General features: G+C 34.4%; 1 protein-coding gene and 1 pseudogene across 1 annotated transcript; both read right to left on the minus strand.

The window, feature by feature from the left end:
- Positions 1–9,177: 9,177 nt before the first annotated feature.
- Positions 9,178–14,434, minus strand: LOC143609772 (AUGMIN subunit 5-like). The gene is made up of 8 exons (XM_077084433.1): positions 13,887–14,434; positions 12,370–13,027; positions 12,106–12,282; positions 11,812–12,021; positions 11,385–11,730; positions 10,256–10,451; positions 10,051–10,183; positions 9,178–9,434 (listed from the first exon to the last, which is right to left on the minus strand). Exons 1-8 carry the CDS (start codon positions 14,396–14,398, stop codon positions 9,291–9,293), a joined length of 2,376 nt encoding a protein of 791 aa, XP_076940548.1. The 5' UTR covers positions 14,399–14,434; the 3' UTR covers positions 9,178–9,290.
- Positions 14,435–16,803: 2,369 nt separating this feature from the next.
- On the minus strand, positions 16,804–22,111 carry LOC143609775 (agamous-like MADS-box protein FUL-L; annotated as a pseudogene).
- Positions 22,112–22,591: the final 480 nt, after the last annotated feature.

A 22,591-nucleotide genomic window follows, 5' to 3' on the forward strand; every position in this document is an offset into this window, starting at 1 on the left:
GGGGCTTGTTGGATAGTAAACCCCGGATAAACTAGTTGTGCAAGATTTAAAAATTTGAAGAACCTCCGTAACGATCTCAATCAATAACTAGTTTCTAGGATCGTACGGTGCACATTTACCCCTATTTGACAAAATTTGATGAAACGCAATTAACGATTGTTTTTGTTGGATGGCTTTCTCAAACATTTCACAAGTCGAGTTCCATCTTGTTGGACAATCCCAATTAGGCCCCAACCATTGACAGTTAGCTTCTTCACAAAATTTTTTGTATCTTGAAAATGTTGAATTGTTGCTAAAAACATCTCGTAACATTCTTTTAAAATTGTTTCTTTGCGTTTCGATCACGTTTAACCCATCTTGCACGGCCAAGTTGATAATATGTGCAATGCATCGGCTATGAAAAAACGCTCCATCACAGATAGGTTTATACTTTAATTTTAAATGGCCAACCGCGGCCGTATTGTTGGACGCGTTATCAAACGATATTGAAAAGATTTTATCTTCAATCTTGTATTGTCGAATGACTTTATCCAAGAGTTTAAAAATATTTCTACCCGTGTGCGGGTAATCAAACAATTGAAACGCAACGGTTCGTTTCATCATTTGCCACGACCGGGGGTCAACCCAATGAGCCGTCACACAAATGTATGAGTCGGGCGAACCATTAGGTACCGACCACACATCCGTTGTTAAGTTCACACCAGTTTGTAAGTTTGAAAAGTATGAAATTAGTTCGGATTTAGCGTTTTTCCATGCTTTAAGACAATCTCTTCTAAGGGTCGAACGACTTACGTGTTGGTAGCGTGGTTGAACATACTTTTGCATCATCTCCGTGAATTGAGGGTTGTCGAAGTGGTTGAAAGGAAGTGATTGTTGAATCACAAAGTTGCCAAACTGTTGACGTACCGCTTCAAGGTCGTACGTAAACACCGTTCCTTGATTCGTCATCTCCGGCTGCGAACTACTTCCGGATTCGTCCTTCAAGACCTTGCAAGAGGGCTTTTCTACATGAGCTCTTAAACTGGAGTTTGCTTCTTTGTTATAAAACTTCAAACAATGTTTGCATCTAGCTTTTTGGGTTCCGTTAGACATTTCGCATAGGTCGAAATGTTGCCAAATATCTTGGTTTCGTTTCGTGGGGATGACCCGAACGACGGTTTCTCCCGTGTTCGAGGCACCCATGTTGACCGATGAAGCAGCACTTTGGGAGGCCATGATAATCGACTACGAATTAAGAGTGGTATACTCGAGTATGAAATAAACGACTACGAAAGAAGAGCGTTTGGAGTTGTATAATCGCGTATGAAATAAACGTTTAGAGCGTTTGGAGTTGTATAATCAAGTGTGATCTAACCAATACCCAACCTAAACTATATATAGATGTTTGTGGGGGTAAAATGGTAAAAAAACAAAAAAAAAACGGCTAAAAAACGGTCAAAAAAAAAAAAAAAACGGCTATAAAGCCGTTTGGTAACGTTCGAAAACCGGTTTAACCGGTTAACCGGTTATTAAAAAACCGGTTAACCGGTTTTTTTTATAACGGTAATAAACCGGTTATTTTAAAAACCGGTTAACCGGTTTTTTAATAACCGGTTATTAAAAAAAACCGGTTATAAAAAAAACCGGTTATAAAACCGGTTTTGGCTCCAAAACGTATAACCGATACGTAAACCGGTTACGTAAACCGGTCAAACCGGTTTTTAAAAAAACCGGTTTTTAAAAAACCGGTTTCCGGTTGAACCGGCCAAACCGGTTCCGTAACCGGTTTTTTTGAACACCTCTAGCTGGCATGGCTCTGGCCCACCTCAGATGATGGGTATTCTAACAACGTCAGTCTCATCATCAACCGCTGACCGCCGCCGACAAATCCTCCGGAAAGAAAAGAGCGTCGTGTAAGAAAGGGGAAAATCACCAAAATCAGACAATTTTCCTTTTCGATTTTAGCGATTTTTCTGCCAAAACACCACCGACAAATGTGATACAAAATGATATAGATATAGTTTGTATGGGCTATCGCTTCCTCTTTCTTTTGCCTGGTACAAACCATGACAAGAAGTCATGATGCTTCTTCATCGCATCATCCTTGTCGCTTTTTTTATTCATTTCTTCCACAAAAGCAGGCAGACGGTGTTGAAACCATATCTGTGTAAAACCAAACCGATAATCTATTTAGATGGTTTCACGGTTTCAAACCAAAATCACATATATAAACTACAAATACAATACTCACCTGAAACTCAATAACACATCGTGTAAGTTGTGTTGAGTGTTAATGTATGACGTTCAATAAGATACCATTGAAGGCCTGCTTGATAGACAGTAATGAACCTCATCCGTTCAACAAGAAGAAATGTATATTTGGTGTGTGTGTGTTGGTAGAAACCGAAAGGCAGGGGTTAAGGAGATGGTGGTGTTTTGTGTTTGAAACTTGAAGCTTGGTTTGGTTCATTTTATAAGTGTATTCTGCCTCTGGTAAGTGTGTGTGTGTGGGGTAGTAGGTAGAAGGAAGGGAGGGTCACGGGTGTTTAGGGCTGATCACGAGTCGAGTCAGGGAGATTTCGAGCTCGGGATCGAAATTAAACGAGGTAACTTAGTTAAGCTCTAGCTTGATTTTAAAGCTATATGAGGTTAAGATCGAGCCAACGAGCCAAGCCTGGGTCGATTTTGGCTCGGTTACAAAAATGATTCACGTATTATCTTTAGTTTTATTCGAGCTTTTATCGAGCGAGTCACGAACCCGAGCTTCGAGTTTTTTGAACAAAAATTCTAATATGGAAACCGACCTCGAAAAAAAATTTGGAACGAGGATTTTTTATACCTGGATTTTTATTATCCAAACCCGTACCTAATCATACCCTTAGGGTATGTATAGGGTATGCATTTCAGTAACAAACCCGTACTCGGAACTGAACCCAATTTGTACCCGGTAAACCGAAAACCGAAACTGGGTATTTCCAATACCCGAAACTAGGTTTTTCAAATACCCGAAAAATACCTTAAAAAATATATCCCCTTAAAAAAACTCAATTTATGCTGAAAAATAACAAAAAAAAAACCCAAAAAATATGGTTTTTTCAATACACGTAAAATGAATATTCAAATACCCGGTTTTAGAATACATAGTTATATAATCGACCCGGACCTGGAACATAGGGTATTTTTTAAAGACAATACTTGGACTCGGACCCGACCTTGGTATGTCAAACAACAGAGTTATCTTTTTTTTTTTGGTGAGGTGAGGAAATTGGTATTTATAACCGACTTGGAGGATTAAAAGAACTTAAATAATCAGTGAAGTGTATCATTTGTCTTTGCCTAAAAAAAACATTTAGTGAATGTTTACTGAGTGTATAAAAAAAACTCTAGTATTAGGGAGAACGGATAATGTCAAAAAGCCAAATCTCACATCTCTTGTTCAGAAACAAAATCCCAACATTTGTTGTTATTCTTTATTTATATATTTATATTTATATTTCTTTCGGTTATGCAATTTCTTAAGAAAAGTGTGCAGAAAAAGTTTGTGTTGTCAAATCAATTTAATTCCATTTTATTACTCTGATTAATTTGTTGTTTCATCAGTTAATTTGTTGTTTTATTGATTTCGGAAATCAATTTTTTTTATTCATGAATGGAAATAAAATATAATAATATAAAGTTTTACCGTAGCAAACTGCAAACGTGTAATAATATTAATTTATTTAGAGATTTGATTGATTATGAATGGTCACATCAAACCTTTATACCTAGATTGCCATTTTTTTACAATATAATACAAATTTAACTAGCTTTCTTTTTCATTTTTTAATAGTATAAAGTATTTTAATATTACGTATGATAAATGCATGCTGAAAGATATAATGTATATACGTGTGAACTCTCTGGTGGGCAAAAGTGAAATTGCACTAATTTTGACGTTATTTTACTAATCTCGTAAAAATAACGTTAAAAGTGACGGACGGTTAATCAGACATCATGTAGTGGCGTTGATAGCTGAAAGATAAGGGTACATGCACCGATCAGCTGGTGTCCCGATGATTGAGTGCTATGTGCCTTATGTCCAAGGCTTGATGCAAAACTACTATCGAGCCGGGGGTCTCACCGGAAGCAGCCTCTCTATCCCTATGGGGTAGAGGTAAGGCTGCCTACATCTTACCCTCCTCAGACCCTACCATAGCTTTGCTATTGGTGGGATATACTGAGTACGATGATATTGATATAAATGCATGCTGTGTTTTTGTCTGGCTATGAGGCTGTTTCTTATGTATCGAAGCCCATTAACACTGTCATGTCATCATTACATACAAAATAAGGTTTCGAAACCCTTTTTTATAATGTCCGTTGTGGTTTAAAGCCCATTGGACGCCTCAAATATATATTTAAACAGAATCTATGTGTAATGGAGAGCTATAAAATGAGGGGATTTTTAACACATGACGCTACGTCAGTAGATGAGTTATTTTCATTTTAAGGGTGTAGTAATGTTCAAGACAAAAATCAGATGTCACCCTTTGTCACCCAAGAAGCCCTCCATTTTTCGTCCACTATGCATAACTTAATGAGTGTTTTTGTTGTAGAATCCAACAAATAGGCTAGTCGCTGGATACCCGTCTTCATTATGATCATCGTCTTTTCATCTTCTACAACCAGATGCTCAGTCTCGGTCATATCTTCTACCCGAATCACCGAAACTAACGAATCATGATACCCGAAATCAAGTAGCCTGTGTAGTTCTCGGTCTCGGTTTTTACGTGTATCTTAGTTTCGTGTCGGTTCGGGTTTGTACTAGGTCGGTTCAGGTTCTCTTTGATGCATAGAAAACCCAAACCCGAAACCGGACCCGAAAAAAAAACCCGGAACCGGTTTTTTCTATATCCGGGTTTTTAATATCCGAACCCGTACCCGACCCTACCCGTAGGATACGGATAGGGTATGCATTTCAGTACCGAAACCCATACCCGAGCCAGACCCAATTTGTACCCGGTAATACCCGAAAACCAAAACCAGTTCCATACTTGAAACAGGTTTCTTAAATACCGGTCTATACCCGAAAAATACCTAAAAATGCCTGAAAAGTACCCCTAAAATATATTTGAGGCTCATATAAGTTAACACAAGTAAAATGACTGATTTAAATTTTAGTACACATAAAATATTCTAATTTTTCCATGTCCACAAAAAATATTTCAAAAACCAAAAATTAAAATACACGTCTTATATCACTTGGTCTTAAGTTACTTGACAATAAACAAATGATGTGACTAATCAATGACAACTTACTAGGAATCTTGGCATTAGGTGCATATATTGGATAATATCCCATGGACACTTTATGTATTTAACTCAATACAATATTAATTGGTCGTACGAGATATATTGTCTGTTAACAACTTGACATATCAATTTGTCACTTTCTTTCTTCTTTCCTTTAATATTATATCACATTTGCATCTTATAAAATGTAACATTTTCTCTCAAATGAAACTTATAAATAGGAACATATAATGATCACTTAAAACCAAATAAAATGACAAGTGAAGAAAGCATATGCATGCTCCTAGACTCATACTGGTACAAACACCAGATTCTCATCAGCCATCCGCCAACTGTTTCCCCTTCAGAGACTCGTAAGCTTAAGGTGTTGGAGTCGTTTGAGTCGAAACCGAGAGATGAAATGATAGCATTGATGATAATGGATTGTAGAAATGATGTGGAGGTGAAGGGTTTGCTTAGATTTTGGGCTCATTCTGTTGCTTCTGCTCTCTCTTAATTATTACTCTTCTTCATGCTCTATCGCGTATTTTATTATTATTATTATTATCTAATTTTCATTGATTTTTTGAAGTGAAAAGTTGGATTGATATTAACTTTGGTGAGAAATATGTACATGTTTGATGCAAAGAATTATAGTTAAATATTGTTTTATTTTATTTTGTTATTTCTATTATGGAAGTGGTTTAGAACATATCATATCTATCTATAATTACAATATAATACAATGAGTTATAAGAATGGCTATGGACACTATGTGTTAAAATAACTCAAAACAAGATTAGTATGAAATGAATCAAATAGAACTCGAACTTTTTCTAGGAGTTAGTATCAAGAAAAAAATAACGAAAACTACAGCATATGAACAAATCAGACTATGAGATAACCGCACTGGATCTTTCACAGATGTGATGAAGATTAATATAGTTACCATTTAGAACAACCCGATTAATGGACTCGAAAACTCTCAACCACCAAAATAGCTCCATTTTAAATTTGTCATGTAACACGTATACTAAGTATTCAAACTCAATAGTGTTTGCAAGTTAAATGATATTATTAACATTTAACACTACGAGTTTGACAATGAAGTGCGATAGACTTTAATACGATTTATGTGTGTGTGTAACTATGATTCTGGATGAGAAGATGGCCCCGATTAAATGGTTGATCCGGATGTTGTTAAGTTGGTCCTGATGTTGTTCATTTTGTATCTTTGTTTTGAACTCTTCGTATCAAAAAATTCCACAACACTTGTCTTGATTTAAAAATTTTGTAGGAATGATGGTATTTAATTCACTCGACGTTCAATCCAAATGATACTGATGGACTAGTCTTTTATATCCTTAGTTGCATGTATGTTGCAAGCTCCTCGGGTTGAAGTATCATGAGAAACACTAGCTAGAGTTGTTGTTGCTGCTACTCTTGTTATTGCATTGAAATAGCGTAAATAAAATAGCGTGATAACAAACCCGCAATTGATATACATGTAATTGTTCTTCCTTATGTTGTTCTTGGTTCAATGTAGGGGTGTGCAAATTAACCGCCATAACCGTTAACCGAACCATAACAGACATAACCGAACCAATTTTAACCGATAACTGACATAACCAGTGGGTCGGTTTAATGAATTTTTAAAAACCGCCAAATACGGGCCATTTTTGGTTAAAGATAATTTCAAACCCGTCATAACCGAACCTCCCAATTTACAAGATTCTCAACTTTATGGAGTGTAATTAGAAGTCTTGTTGATAATTTGGAGAAAATTAAAGAAGCTAATAAACTAATAATGCTCTCAATTTTTTTACTATGTGATTTAATTTTGACTAAAAAATGAATTCATTTATTGTTTGTTTGAATATATATTATTAATATTATGGATTATATATTTTGATGTCATGCTATTTTTGATTTTTAATTTTTTTTTGGTAATATTTAGTACCAGAGTTTTAGGCTCAATTACATTGTTTTAGTTATGATTAACCGACTCGCTATAACTTTCAAAACCGATTAACCGAAATCGCTATAACAGATCAGTTATGGTGATGGTTATTTATTAACCGATATATTGGTTATGGTTATGGGTTTGGCCTAAAACCGTCCTAAACCGACCCATACACACCCCTAGTTCAATGCATGTTGTTAGTATTTAAAAATTTAGAAACCTGTATAAAAAAACATTCAAACTTCAACAAGAATTAATAATGTTTTAAGAGGTTGAAGATGTATAATATAAAGCCAAAACTAATAAACAAATGGTGTCACTAAGGAGACAATTATGTCAACTGATATTAGAGAGATCTCATAGCCATTTTTTTGTATTTAAATATATATATTAGTTGCACTTGGTCACAACTAGAATGTTTGTTGACAACTAGACATGTTAATTTGCCAATCCAATCCCATTTTCTTCCATCTTTCCTTTAATATTTTATAAAATATTTGCATCTTATAATAATAAAAGTGAAAATTCCAAGATGTAACCATTTCTCTCAAATTTCCCAACCAAATGAAACTTCCAAGACATATTATAAGTTATATATACAATCATACAAATCAATTTAACTTCATCATCAAAATGGCAACAAGTGAAGAACACATATGCATGCTCTTAGACTCATACTGGTACAAACACCAGATTCTCGTCAGCGATCGGCCAACAGTTTCCACTTCCGAGTCTCGTAAGCATAAGGTGTTGGAGTCGTTTAAATCGAAACGAAGAGATGAAATGATAGCATTGATGATAATGGAATGTAGAAATGATGTGGAGGTTAAGGGTTTACTTAGATTTTGGGCTCATTCTGTTGCTTCTGCTGTTTCTTAATCTATATTATACGCATATTACTGTCTCTTAATCCATATTATTTGCATATTAGTTAAGCATTGTTTTATTATGAAAGTGGTTTAGATTGAAATACATACCTTATTTATAAGAAACAACTTACAAAAAGAAGCCTAATGATTTTATGTCGTCTATCAGTTGAGTCAATTTAACCTCTTTGCTTGAAAACTAAACCACGTTCGTTGCTTTCCACATACACCAACATGCTATTAATATAATACATTGTATAATACCCGCGTTATTTTGTGCACTTCAAATAAGTCACGCACTGAAATAGCATAGATTTGGCCACAAATCAAATGATTATAATCAGCAGTCATATTTAGAGGTGTACAAAACCGGTTTTAAACCAAAACCGAACCGGTTTGATCAACAGCTGGTCAAACCGGTTCGGTTTATAAACCAGTTTAGAAGCAAGATAGGTCGGTTATGTTCTGTTTGACTCAAACACGGTTTAACCATTTTTAAACCTATCTTGTTTCTTGTATGGATAAAAATAGGTTTAAACCTATTTTAACCGGTTTTCCTCAAACCGGTTCGGTTTTAAAACCGGTATGGTAGATCTCAAAGGGAACCGGTCCTGAAACTGGCGGTTTGGGTTGGTTTGGGTGAAACCGGTTTTAAACCCAAACCGGTTCGGTTTGGTTTGCCTAAAACCGGTCCCAAACCGGTTTTTTTGTATACCTCTGGTCATATTCGCTGCAAATGACTTCTAACTTCCTGACGTCCATTTTAGCAAAGAAATTATCTACGAATTTTAAGAAATCAAGATAAATCTTTTTGGAGCACCGACGGGCTATTACAGGCCAACTTAAATTAGCGAGTAAACCGCACTGATAGTTGTAAGTTGTAACACTTGTTTCTTAAAATTTATAGTACAACCATGCTGCAAGACTTCACACAGTTATGTTTTGTGATTCAAAAATCTGACGTGTTCGTTTCATATGTCAGCGGATTACATGAAAAACCAAATAGAAGCCTCAAATCACGCAAACGATAATGCTCGTTATATATATAATAACAATAGTAAAACAGAAAAAAAAACGCACACGAGAAACTACACTATCATACAAGAAACACTTGCACATCAAGCAACTATACAAAACAGAGCATAACTCCACGCATTTAAAAAACTTTTTATCCATAATTAGCGGCTAAAATCTTGAAGTGTAAACCTGAATTAAGAGTGAGTAGTCACGTAAAGCTCCTTGTCATAAAACGTAAGTAGTTGCTTCACAAGATTATTCCAGGCGGACACGTCTCGACCGTCCACTGTTACCCAGTCAACAACCGTCGATGCTGGCTGTTCCCACCATTCCTCCAACTGTCACAAAACACAAACAAAACCGTTAATAAGATAGTAAATGGACAGAAAGAACATGAATGAGACAGGCTCGTGCTCATCCGTTTAACTTTAACCAAACAAACAAACGAACGTGAACAATTAAACGAATGAGGTTTTCTTGCTCGTGTTCATTCGTTACAAAAATGACTATGTTTGTGTTCGGTTGTTAATAGTATAAATGAACAAACATAAGCTGTCAAATGTCGAATAAAATTAAACGTCAACATGAATATATAAACAAGCATAAATGTAGTACATCTAAAAAATTTAACTGAATATATAAACAAACAAACTTAGACACACATATACTAATGAACGTATATAAACGAATGAAAACAAACATAAGCAATCGTAAATGAACGAATAATCATGAACATAAATGAACGAACAAGACATGCGTTATGTTCGTTTGTTGAAACTAAATGAACAAAATTTTTTGTTCATGTTCGTTTGTTTATTAAATAAACGAACTGTTAGTAAATAAACAAACTTCCTACCAGACAGTTAATGACCAGTTCATTGAACATTCGGTTTGTTTACAGGCCTAACCGTTAAGAACCCAACCCACCCGTTTATGACATCAGAAAATACTTACCAAACCCGTTACGTATTTGCAATCATCCAGACTCTTCTGAGCATTCACAACTCCATTTCTTAATTCGGGCAACCAACTTTCATTGATTGTTTTTTCTTGCTCTGAAGCGAGTTCCAAACAGTAACTTGTTGTCCTGCAGAAATAATATTAATAGTTAGATATTATGTTTACATAAAACGAATTATGTTACCCGACTATAGCATACCTTTCATATTCTTGTTGAGCATGATACGCGTGATTTAGTAACGCGTGACCGCTTTCAACAAGATTCCTCCGAATATGAACCAAATTAATTGCCTTTGCTAAATCCTCCAATACACAAGCTTCCGAACCCCTCAATTTCAAACAAAAATCCATCGATTCAAGAACCGAGGCTAACCCCGCATCTGACCCTTCCAACCCTAATAAATAAAGATCAAAGCAATCATATGTATTTTGGATTTTATAATTTAATATTGTATAAAGACTAACAAACGCCCCCGCACGTTGTGGCAAACAGTATCATAATGATTAGACATTATAAGATTAATGCTAACATTGATCTAGAAAAATAAAACTCAATTTGTTTACCAAGACAATAAAATCATAATATGCCTAAGAGGATATTGATACATGTTTTACATAACTCAAAAACCATAAAAATGTAAACAGATACCAGTTGCAAACATTCAGACAGCGGTACATATGTTGTTCAGTCGATATCGGTTCGTTACGGTAACACTCAATATAGTTTACAACACTAAAAAAAGTAAATTATTTCAAATAAAACTCCATTTTAATAAAATTTATATTTAGAGTCGCCTACTAAGTTTATTTTCAATTAACAAACGCAAGGTATTTTGGGTGAAAGACATGTCGTGTTTATATTATAAGGATCAAAAACCATAAAAACGAATAGCAATACTAGTCCCGATTATACCGACAATGGTACCTAGTTGTTCGATTGGCATTGGTTTGATTCGTCATGGTACCAGAATTTTAACCGTACTCAGTATAGTTTACAATACTAAAAGAACTGTTTCATTTCAGATACAACTCCGTTTTTAATGCAATTATGCCGGACCATTGAGAGAGAAAAAAACCCTAATCACAACCACGCATTTAATCTTCTTGAAAAAGTTAACGCACACAAGTTGTTAGAAAAAAAAATAATAAAATTTCTAATATGTTAAATGGGTTAAAGACGCATATTGTTTATAGTACTAGAGGTGAAATTGAAACTTAAAAAAATAAATTATAATATTATCGTTACTATTCAGTGAAAAGTTACTTCCCCTCACAATCCATATTTGTTAATTGTTGTTTATATAATATAATTAAAATATCAAACACACCTGCAGGATATTGAAGGGCTGCAGAAACACGGCATATGGAAGGAATTGCAGACGGGTCACGTGCACCGGCTCGTGCAGTCAAAAGGGTGGCACTTTTTTCAGCAGCAGCAACCGCATCAAGCCCGGTTGAGCCAGTGGGACCCATTGACTCCAAAAGTGCTTGTGGGGTTGATGGAAGCATGTAAAGGGTATTATCGGGACTTTGAAAAAAGGCTGATACTTCCTTATCGATAAGATCTATTGCATTATTTGATATATTAATAAGCGCATTGCATGCTGGAATAATGGTGGTTGATGCATACTCTCTAGCAGCTATCGGTTGTTGACTCCAAAATGCAGCAGCATCCTATGTTTTGAAAGACAAATGAGTATTAACTTTAGTATTTAACATATTATGTTTCTGCTTATTACAAAAATGCCATCTTACCATGTTTGCTTTAAGTAAAGCACTGTATATAGACTTTAGTTCCAACCTACGCGCATCAAACTCTTCAATTTTCTTCCATTTTTTCTTTAAAGAATCTTCGGCTTCACGTCTCTCTTCGCACAGCATGTTTAAACGTTGAACCTCGGATATTAATGTTGTCAAGCTAGCCTTTAATCCAGCAGCTTCTCTCTCCTTTGACCAAACATCCAACTGAACAAATTCAAGATCCAAAAAAAAATTAGAATAATGTTAGCGGGTCAACTTATCCAGGTTTGACTGATAATACAGCATTACCTCTAGCTGTCTGAGACTACTCATAGTCTGTGAGGTCCCACCGACACCAAGAGGGTGTGACGGGTCAAAGTCAACACTTCCATACAACCGCTTTAATAGCTTTTGGCATGTGCTTCTAGCTTCTGCAGCTTTGTTGAGTTCATCTTCAGTAGCAACAAATTGCTGAACGTGTGCTTTCTGCAAACATAAAATAGAAAAATAAAAACACTTGTTAATATGTCTCATCATCAAAACGCAATAGCCAGATAGTAAATAATAAAATACCTGTCTTTCAAGAAGTTGATTTTGAGTTCCTCGTGAAGGCGTATCAATCCCACTTTTTCCATTACCATAAAGTTGAAACGGTAATGGTGAGTTTACATCAGGTGAAGAATCATGCATCACTCTGTTATTTTCATACTTGTACCTTAACGTATCTGCATCGGCTCTAACATCAATCTTATCAATTTCTTTGGAGACTAAAGATTTCAATCTCTGAGTGTAAGTGGTTATAGCAAGAAGCAACTGATTAGGGCTTTTAAGACAGTTACGAATAACATCACGCACATCTTCAGGTATATCTCCATCAACATCAACACTCAACTTTCCAGCTTCTGCTTGAGGGTTTGAATGGATACCGATTCCTTCATATGCAGGAAACGAATTCTGAATATTTTCAATCATTTGTAAAGTGAGTGATTCACATGCCTTTCGTATGTTCCGTTCTCGACTCGTTTCAATAAGAATTACATCATCTGCAAGCTTGGACCCTTTGTTATCCGTTTGGAAACTGGTTAGTACATCCATTGAAGGATCTTTGTCTACTCTTTGCGCATCTTTGACTTGATTAACATAGGATCTTAGACGCTTATGATATTCAGAAAATATTCTAGCTGCTTCATCACATTGTCGATCATATGCATCCAACATCACCTGCTTATGCCTGCAGTAAGAATGCCAATTGTAATTGTTATTTCTACCCTAATTAAGGATTCAAATTACTGTGAAATTACACCTAAAAACTAATAGAATTGGACAATCTAGAGCATTCAAACATAAATTAAGGTGTTTCGATACAGAAACCCTAAGTAACGATTCTACTGTAAAAATATACCTAAAAACAAAAAAAGAAATGAATAATTTATTACATTCAAACATAAATTAGTGGTTTCCGATTCAGAAACCTTAACCAAGGATTCAAAGTACAGCAAAAATACACCTAAAAACAAAAGATTCAAATATAAAGTAGGATTTTTTATACAAAAAACTAATTAAAGATTCAAAATTACTGTAGAAAGATGCCTAAAATCCTAAATTCAAAAAAAACTGCATAACTTAGAACATTTTAGCACAAATTGGGGCTTTTTAGTTGCAGAAACCCTAAATAAGGATTCAAATGACTGCATTGCATAATTTAGAACATTCAAACATAAATTAGGGTCTTTTGATACAGAAACCCTCACTAAGGATTCAAATTACCGCAAAAGCATACCTAAAAACTAAAGAAAATGCAAAATTTAGACCACTCAAACACAAATTATAGCTTTTCAATACAATACCTAATCAATTGTATAATTTAGAACATTCAAACATAAATTAGGGCCTTTTGATACAGAAACCCTACCTAAGGATTCAATTTACAGCAAAAAAATACACCTAAAAACAAAAAATAAAAATAAAAAAAATAGCACAATTAAGATCATTCAAACATAAATTATAGCTTTCCAATACAAAACCCCTAACTAAAAACTCAAATCACCTAAAAAAACTTCACAATTTAACACACTTTTCGACACCGAAACCTGTAATTCGACCGCTCGTCCAGCATCCGCTTCCGCTCGGCCTCCTCCCGCGCCACCTCCATCATCCGCGCCTTCAACTCCTTCCGCTGCCGCCTCACCATATGCCGCAACCTCTCCACCTCCTTCTCCGCCATCTCCCTCTCCTGTATCGCCACTTCTCTACTATTACTACCACTAATATTATTATTATTATTATTATTATTATTATTATCATTATCATTATTATTATTATTATCTTTCTTCCGGCCACCTCTACTCCGGCGTGAAGCATCTCCAACGGCAGAAACAGCAACCGGATTATTATTATTATTATTATTATTATGATCCTTTTGGCCGTGAACGAGGATATTGCGGCGGATAGTGTGGACGGTTTTGTCGGATTTGACACGAGAGAGGAGGAAGTGCCAGACGGGAAGCATGTTGCCTCTGCAAACCCTGCGGATGGCGTCGGATGACGGCATGGAGGAGGCCTTGGTGGAAGATAGGTAAGGTCCGAGAGGTCTGTAGCCCATTTCCTTGTGGAGCCACTCGAGTATGGCGTCTGCTGAGCTCTGCTGCATTGTGGCTGGTTCAATTGAAGTGAGAGTGAAACCCTAGAATTTGAGATCTGCAGGTGGTTTTGGTTTGGCCGGCAGTTTGTGTTTGGATCTAACCACCAAACTTTTTTCAAAATGGAAAATGAATGTTTGGAACGAACGGGAAAAAATGAACCGTGTCTTTCTAATATCCGGGATTTTAAGCATATGAAGCCGTAGGGGGCAGGAATGCGCAAATTCGGTATTGGTATCGTCGGTACCGAGGTTTTGAGTCTTCGGTACCAGTACCGGTATTTCCCGAACTTCATCTTAAATACCAGTAGCAAACCGATACCGAACCGAACATTTCGGTATCAGTATAAAAAATTTGTGATTTTCGGGATCGGGATTTTTGGCACCGGTACGATACCAAGCTCATCCCTATCGTAAGGTATAATAAGGTATACATTTCAAATCAAAACCCGTACTCGGAACCGGACCCATTATACTCGTTAATATCTGAAAACCGGAACCGGTTCCATACCCTGAAACGCGTTTTTCAAATACCTGAAAAATAAGAAAAAAAATACCAAAAATAGAGATTTTTTCAATACCCGGCGAGTCTTTTAAATACAAGATGATAACTGTTTATACTGATTCTAATACGTAGGTCCTAACTTACTCAAAAACATGATCAATGGTATTAAGTTAAATAAATGTCATTGACTTTTTAACTACTAGTAAAAAGTTTAGGGTATGTTTGGATGTTTGGTTTATGGAACTATTTTGAGGGAATTGAAGTTTACGAAATCAATTGGAGTTTGAGGAAGTCGGATTTTGAATTGACACTTTCCAATGAAATAGAATTTATAGGAATTGGAATCTATGAAATTTATATATGAAACTAGTTTAATATTTGAGCTTTTAAATAAATTATCGTTTTATTAAAAAAGGCTCATAAAAGTTAAAACAGTGTTTAATTATATTAAGTCAAAAGTATTATACATGTCAGTGTACATTAAAAAAAACAAAAATTTAAAGAAAAATAAATGTCTTTTTAAGCATGGTAACTTGTTAAATATGTATAAAAGAAACCTTTAAATTTTCAATTAGATAGAAAGTTAATTGTAAAAATAATTTAAAAAAAAAACATGATCTAATTGGAACACTCATGAGTCATGAATTTAGTACCATTTTCCTTAAAAACAAAATAATAGAAAACGAAACATAACCAGCAGGTCCAGTACCTTTTTTTGAGCCAAATTGGAGGATTGTTTCATTGTATTGCTACTGGGCCATGGATTACTTTCATGTTTTTAGCCCAATTACTCTGTCTTGGTTTGAGTACAAGGCTCACCATATTGGTTAGAGCCTTAGAGGTGTACAAAACCGGTTTTTAACCCGAACCGGGTTAGTCAACGACTGGTCAAAACCGGTTTGACTCAAACCGGTTTAGAAGCAAGATAGACCGCCCAGGTCCAGGTCGGTTCGGTATGATTTTAAACCGGTTTTTCTCAAGCCGGTTCGGTTTTAAAACCAATTTGATAGATCTTAAAGGGAACTGGTCCTGGAACTGACAGTTTGGATCGGTCTGGGAACTGGTTTGAGAGAAACCGGTTTTGTGCACCTCTAATATTGACCTCCACCATTACAAGATGAATATAAACTTTCGACTTATTTTTTTAAAGTTTATTATTTTTAAGTTTTGTTATTTAAGCCTTGTTCGTTGTTTAATTCCCAAAATTGAGGGAGAATAAATGGTATGCATGTATTGGTATCATAGTCCGCAAGGGACCACTTAGAGTTCGAATATTCAAATCCTTTTAAACACTCATATAAGAAGTTTACTTATAGGAGTAGCGTTAAAAATTTGTATAAAGATAACATCTTGGGTTGGCGTCCCACAAATCAGGGAGAATCTAACATATGCTGAGGGGGAGCCCGCTTTACCCTCAGCTTTCTTGACGAAGTACGCTTTAGGTTTGTTTTATGTATCAGCTATCCCTAAACAAAGGTTTTTAGTCTACGTTACCCCTTAACTTTTCTTTTAGATCCGCAACTACTATTTTTTTTAACCAGCACATCATTTATTTTTGTCCAAGTGGCTCGTTTTAGTGTTTGGGGTCAAGCCAAACGAGCGATCAACAAGCGAGCTTACCTTTGCTCTTGCTCGTCTCGTTTACAAACTAATCCGACCCGATCAACTCATTTACATTCAAGCCAAAATCAAACGAGCATTTTCCAAGCTTTTTTTTTTTATCAAATATCAAGCGAGCTTCGAGTAATAATTAATAGAAACTCATTGATAACCAATTAACCATGTATATGTAGCAGTGATCAATGAAGATACAATATTATAACAGGAATCCAAAGTACATAACTGATTACTCATTTATGCCACTTTATAAACACACTTGAATGCCCTCATCTTATTGATTAATGTGGCGATACAGCCATGGCGGCATCATCGCAGCAGATACGTTATGCATTCGACTCGAATGATCACCATCATCGCTTACAACTGTTGCTCCTTGAAATGATCCACTACAATTATTCAAACCCCATCAAGTCCTGCTTAATATGCATGAGAAACAAAAAGAAAGAGAGTGTATGTGTATCTACCTCCGAGTGCAAGAGGAGCTGAGCGCGGTGGTTGAGTTGGTGGCGGTGGTGGCTGAGTTAACAGAAGTCCTACATTTTGTTGTTCTGTGGTCTTTTCATTCTCCTTCAACTATTTCCACATTTAAAAAATACGTTTTTACATTTGCAACAAGACCATGCGTTTTAGGGCATTATACAGACGGATAAAACCCTTACACCACCCCTGGGGCATTATAGGGAGCGAAGGGGTATGGGCATTTCTACAATAACGTCCATATGTGTCTTGAAAAGACAATTATTAAAAGGGAGCATTAAGGGGCATTATCCATTACATGTATTGTTTTACACAAATGAGTGACAGAAAACGCCCCTTAAGAGCCATTAACAACACATAAAAAAAAACCCTTAATGATCAAAGTTAAAAGGATGGAACAATATTAATTTACTGCAGACAAACTAAGATTTGTGAGGTATACCTTCTTGTTGAGTGCATTGTTTTGTTCTAGAAGGGCTCTCTCCTGCCACAAAAATATTTAAAAAAGAAAAAAGTAAGTAGATTCATCAACTGGAGACTTGCTTTCTACATAACATAAATTTTGCAACTAAAAAGGGTTTCTTTAGAAAAATAAGCTAAAAGTTTATGATGTTTTTCCGTCTCTTATTGATCATGTAAAGAAATGAAAAGCTCATAAGAATGTTGGGTTCGAGGCCTTTTGAGCCGATTGGTTGAGAAATGAAAGTAGTAGGGTGCAAGGCAACATTACTCTCTCTCTCTCTATATATATATATATCGTATGCTCTTGTAATTAAAATTATCACTCAAACAAAGAACGTCTAGTTGTCATCATTGGACATAGGTCAGTTTAAACTGAACCACATAAATCCCTCTCCCTGTGTTATTTTATTGCTTCGTGTTCACACGATGTGTGTTTAATCTTAACATATAAGGTATCTTATATTGTTTAAGATCGATAAACTATGCATTTATAGGATTACGTACCTTTTTATGAAGTTCCGAGATGGACTCATGCATGACTTGGTTCTGCATATAAAATGAGGGTTTATTGACTAACACGAGACCGGGAAAAAGCTAAGAAACAAACATATATAACGATGAAGTGAATACCTTTCTTGTTCGTATTCGTTTGAGAGTGGTATCAAGTTGTTGTTCAAACGCTTTGAAGCTCTCTAAGGCTCAAAGGCTCAAGGTCTTCCCCACCATAGTGCCTAAAATGAACATATTTATAAAATCTAAGACGACCCCAAAACTGTTTTTATAAAAAAATAATTGATGCATAAACTTTTAAGGAAAATTCATGGTAACCCTAAGGGTATGTTTGGTTGGAGATAATGGAATGAAAGGGGAATGGAATGGAAGAAGGCATGGAATGGACAAAGGAATGAAATGGATCATTTCATTCCTTTGTCTTGTTTGGTTAACCTATGAGAATGAAATGAATTATTACTTTATGTTATTTGGTATCCTAAAATATTGTATAATTGAAATAGAAATAATAAAAACATTCATAACTCAAAATAATTTTTTTTACAAAAAAAAACCCCACAATGGCAACGGTAGTGGTGATAGCTCTGGCGACGAAAATGGTGGTGGCAGTGGCGACGGTGTTGGTGGGGTGGCGGTGGTCAAGCGATAGTAGCATTGGTAGTCATGATGGCGATGGTTGGGTGGTGGTGATGGTCAGGCGGCGGCGATGACAATGTTTTCGGTGGTTACAGCGACGATGGTGGCGACGGCAGTGGCGGTGGTTGCGCCGGTGGTAAGGTGGTGGTGGCGGTGGTGGTGATGGTGGCGGTGATGGCGATGATAGTGGTAGTTGTTGTTAGGTGGTGATGGTGTTGCTAAGAAAGTAGGGTGGAGGAGGAATGAAATGAAAAAAAAAACAGAGAAAGGGGTAGGAAGGAATGGTCTTGATGGAATGAGATTCCATATGTAATGGATGATTCCATCCATTGAGCAACCAAACATCACTTTTTTCATTCATACGCATTAAATCATTCTATTCTCCTATCATTTATGCATACCAAACGCTACCTAAAGTTAAACTATATTAAGCAGTTTTCTTTATGAAACTTGGTTTAAAATCGTATCTAAACAACAAAATATATAACAAAAGGTAAAAAACAATGATAATAATACACACAGAAAACACTATTTCTGAAAATTTTAATTAATATGATTGATGGGTGATTGATTGATAGGGAGGATAAATTAGGGGTGAGCGGAAAACCGAATTAACCGAAAAAAATTGTATCGAAAAAACCGAACCGAAGCATTAATCGATGGTTAATTTTTGTTTTTTTTTTTTGAAAAAATGAAATTTCGGTTTAGATTCGGTTATCCATTTTTAAAAAACCGAAACAAACCAAACCGATTGATGATGATAAATATTATCAAGATGATGAGGAATGGACTAAACTTTTAAAATAAATAAGACAATGAATGAAGATCGGGACTAAACTTTTAATACTTTTTAATTTTAAACTCTATTTAGCAATTTTGTATTCGTATAGTTTCACATAACACGTATCAATTTTTGTTTTTTGAATTCAATACATATGTGGACTGTGGTACTTTAACACGTTCTTATGCAAGCTTAAAATATGCATTTCATTTTTTAATTTTCTTTTTTTGCAATGTCAACGCATAATTGAAAAAAACCGAAAACAACCGAACCAAAACCGAAATTAACCGAAAACCAAAAATAGAAAACCAAAAACCGAACGGTTTGCATATTCAAATAACCGATTATTCGGTTTCGGTTTGGCTTTCGTCTGATAATCGAACCGAACGTGCTCAGCCATAGGATAAACCAAATAAATAAATAAATAAATTGTGGTATATTTTGAATTTTCTCTCAGATCATTCACATCCTATCCACTATAATTTATGAGGTTTTTTTTATAATGTAGGAAGTGGTTTAGGATGTTGTGAGTAGAATAAAGAGAAAATGCAGTGATTTTTTTGTATATTTGAAAAATTACTGTTCACTCTTATAATTTTTTAATAGTTTTTGAAAGTATTTATGAATGAAGGAAAGAGAAAACGTAAGGATAAAAATATAAAAAAAATTATTTAAAAGAAAGAAAGATTGTATCTATTTTTAGTGTAATTTAAATCCAATGCAACACATAACGCATTCATGTTGGATAGTTGGAGTCCTTACTTTGTTTTCTATCTTTAAATTTTAAAAATTTTATTTTATTCTTTTATCTATCTTCGTCTTTATTTTATTTTCAAAATTTTAGAAATTTTTTACTATAATACATTGAATCTTTAAACATAGATATTCGTTATTGACATATTTAAAATTTACAGATTATAGATTATGTATTTCAGTATGTGTCGATCTCAAGCATCTTGATCTGTATTTTAAGCAACAAAGAAAATAAATAATATAATATATAGATAAAGACAGAAATTGAAATATGCTATATAACTATTTAGAGAAAAATTTAAATAAATGCGAGTTTTTAGATAGATAGAGATTTCAGTGGAAATGCTCTCACATACCTCTAAAATTTTTATGATTAATATATATAATCTCTAACATAATAAACGTACAGATAACTAGCTAGTTATTATTATTACATCGGTTTGTGTATTTCGGACTAGATCGAGTAATTACACTACAAAAGAGTATATTAATAATAATAATTACCCAAGTTTAAAACAAAAATGTATAATAGTTACTTTGTTACTATAGTTATTTGCATGTTTCTTATGCTAAAAACTATTTGTATATGATCCAAACCCCAATTACATAGCCTTCTAAACATTATATTATTTCTTGAGATTGCATATATCCCATATCTAAAATCATATTTCAATAAAGTATTTGAATCCATAACGAAATGAGTTAAAAAAAGATTATGTACCTTATGTTCTTTTCTAGCACATCAATCTTTGTTCTCAGCTTGGAGGACTCAAGTGTCCAGCTTCCCTGCTCACAAAACCCAAAAAATCAAGACCAATAAAAACAGACTTGCCACCTTTACAACAGTAGTCAACAGCCATAATTAAAGATTAAAAGGTATGCAATATTTTCTTTAAGTTTCTTATTGACAAACCTCAAGTCTTGAGTTTTGCAAATTACGTTGTTGAGTTTATATTAATACGTACGACTTTTAAAGATACACAGTTGGCTTTCTAAACTAGCGGTGTGCATGTTATAGAAATCAAACTGAAAAAAACTGAACTGAAAAACAAACCGATTGTTTGATTTATGCTTTTGTAAGAACCAAAGTTAAGGTTCGTTTTTCATTTTGTATGTAATAAAAATCAAAAAACCGAACCGAAATTTATAGGATTTTTTTTTTCATTACTTTTTATTCTAAGTATTTTATAAGAACTTATATGTTACTTCGATATTTTAGCTGAATATATAATAATTAGTTAGTTATTAATTATCAAAATGATTTATGTCTAAACTCATTATTTTTGGTCAACTTTTTTGTTTGACTCAAATTTTAAGCTTAATAGCAAAATCGAAAACCCAAACCGAATGGTTTCAAAATCTAGAAACCGAAGTTTCGATTTTTAGTTCCGTTTAGCCCAAACCCAAACCAAATCGAACCTTGCATATCCCTATTCTAGAATCTAGATAGTCGCATTCCAATGTCATATTCCAAGTAGAATCAAAATAATGTCATTATGAATTTGGATTATATTGTCCAAAAATTGTTTGTAATCTAGTATAGGTACCTTTTGACATTTGAACATGAAAAGATAGTTAAAAAAATGCTATTGGATTTAAATACTCTTAACTTTCACTCGTTGGCCGGAAACACTCTTAACTAACATGAAACATAGTAATTTTTTTTTTACGATGTATCATTTTTTTAAATGACTCAGGAGTGCCACAAAATAAGAAGAAATTGAGAGTGGTAGTAAACATTTTGTTAGTTGGGACTTAGGAGTGTTCCCGGCCAACGGATAAAAGTTGAGAGTATTTAAATCCATTAACCCTTAAAAAAAAGTTAAATATGTAAGTATGTCTTGTATATATATACCTGTGTTTCTGCTTCAGGTCCAGTAAGCAGCTTTTCAGCATAGGAGTATCGTTCATACCTTTCAAGAATTGCCTCCATACTGTTACAAACAAACGAATGTCACTGTATTTCAATAAAGGATTATTAAACATTAAGGTATGTATTTCTTAAAAAATAAAATTATAAATGCTACATAATTAGTTAGGAAAATATGCAGTGCTAATCCTTGTATTTCAATACTTATTTTGTTGACATTTCATATATACATAATGTCTATAAATCAACAAAAAAATTTAGAACAAAATTACAAATAATTTATATCAACAAAGTAAGTATAAAATATCAGGAAAGACTAAACAATACTAGAAATATATCACTTTTATTTGTAAGCTAGAAACTACAAAACAACTTGACAAAATGCAACATTTATTTATTTTTTTTAAAAACATGAAGTTGCATCCTAATGTAACATTTTTGTTACATAATGCAACATTTTTCAAGATATAACTCTTTGGAAAGAGTCGCGTTAGGTAACAAAAATGTTATCAGATCTAATGCAACTTCATCTGATGTATCTGT

Source organism: Bidens hawaiensis, unplaced genomic scaffold (assembly GCF_021521415.1).
Source record: "Bidens hawaiensis isolate Kalapana, Puna unplaced genomic scaffold, B.hawaiensis_p1.1 tig00013580_1, whole genome shotgun sequence".
In the NCBI taxonomy this organism is placed as follows: Eukaryota; Viridiplantae; Streptophyta; class Magnoliopsida; order Asterales; family Asteraceae; genus Bidens; species Bidens hawaiensis.

What these genes read in the sequence shown, in the direction of transcription:
- LOC143609772 (XM_077084433.1), bottom strand. Translation starts at nt 14,398, where the DNA reads ATGGGCTACAGACCTCTCGGACCTTACCTATCTTCCACCAAGGCCTCC. An exon ending in AGCCCTTCAATATCCTGCAG is followed by an intron (nt 10,452 to 11,384) that starts GTGTGTTTGATA and finishes TTTATTTATTAG; the next exon opens with GGTTGGAAGGGTCAGATGCG. An exon ending in GCAAATACGTAACGGGTTTG is followed by an intron (nt 9,435 to 10,050) that starts GTAAGTATTTTC and finishes GTTTTGTGACAG; the next exon opens with TTGGAGGAATGGTGGGAACA.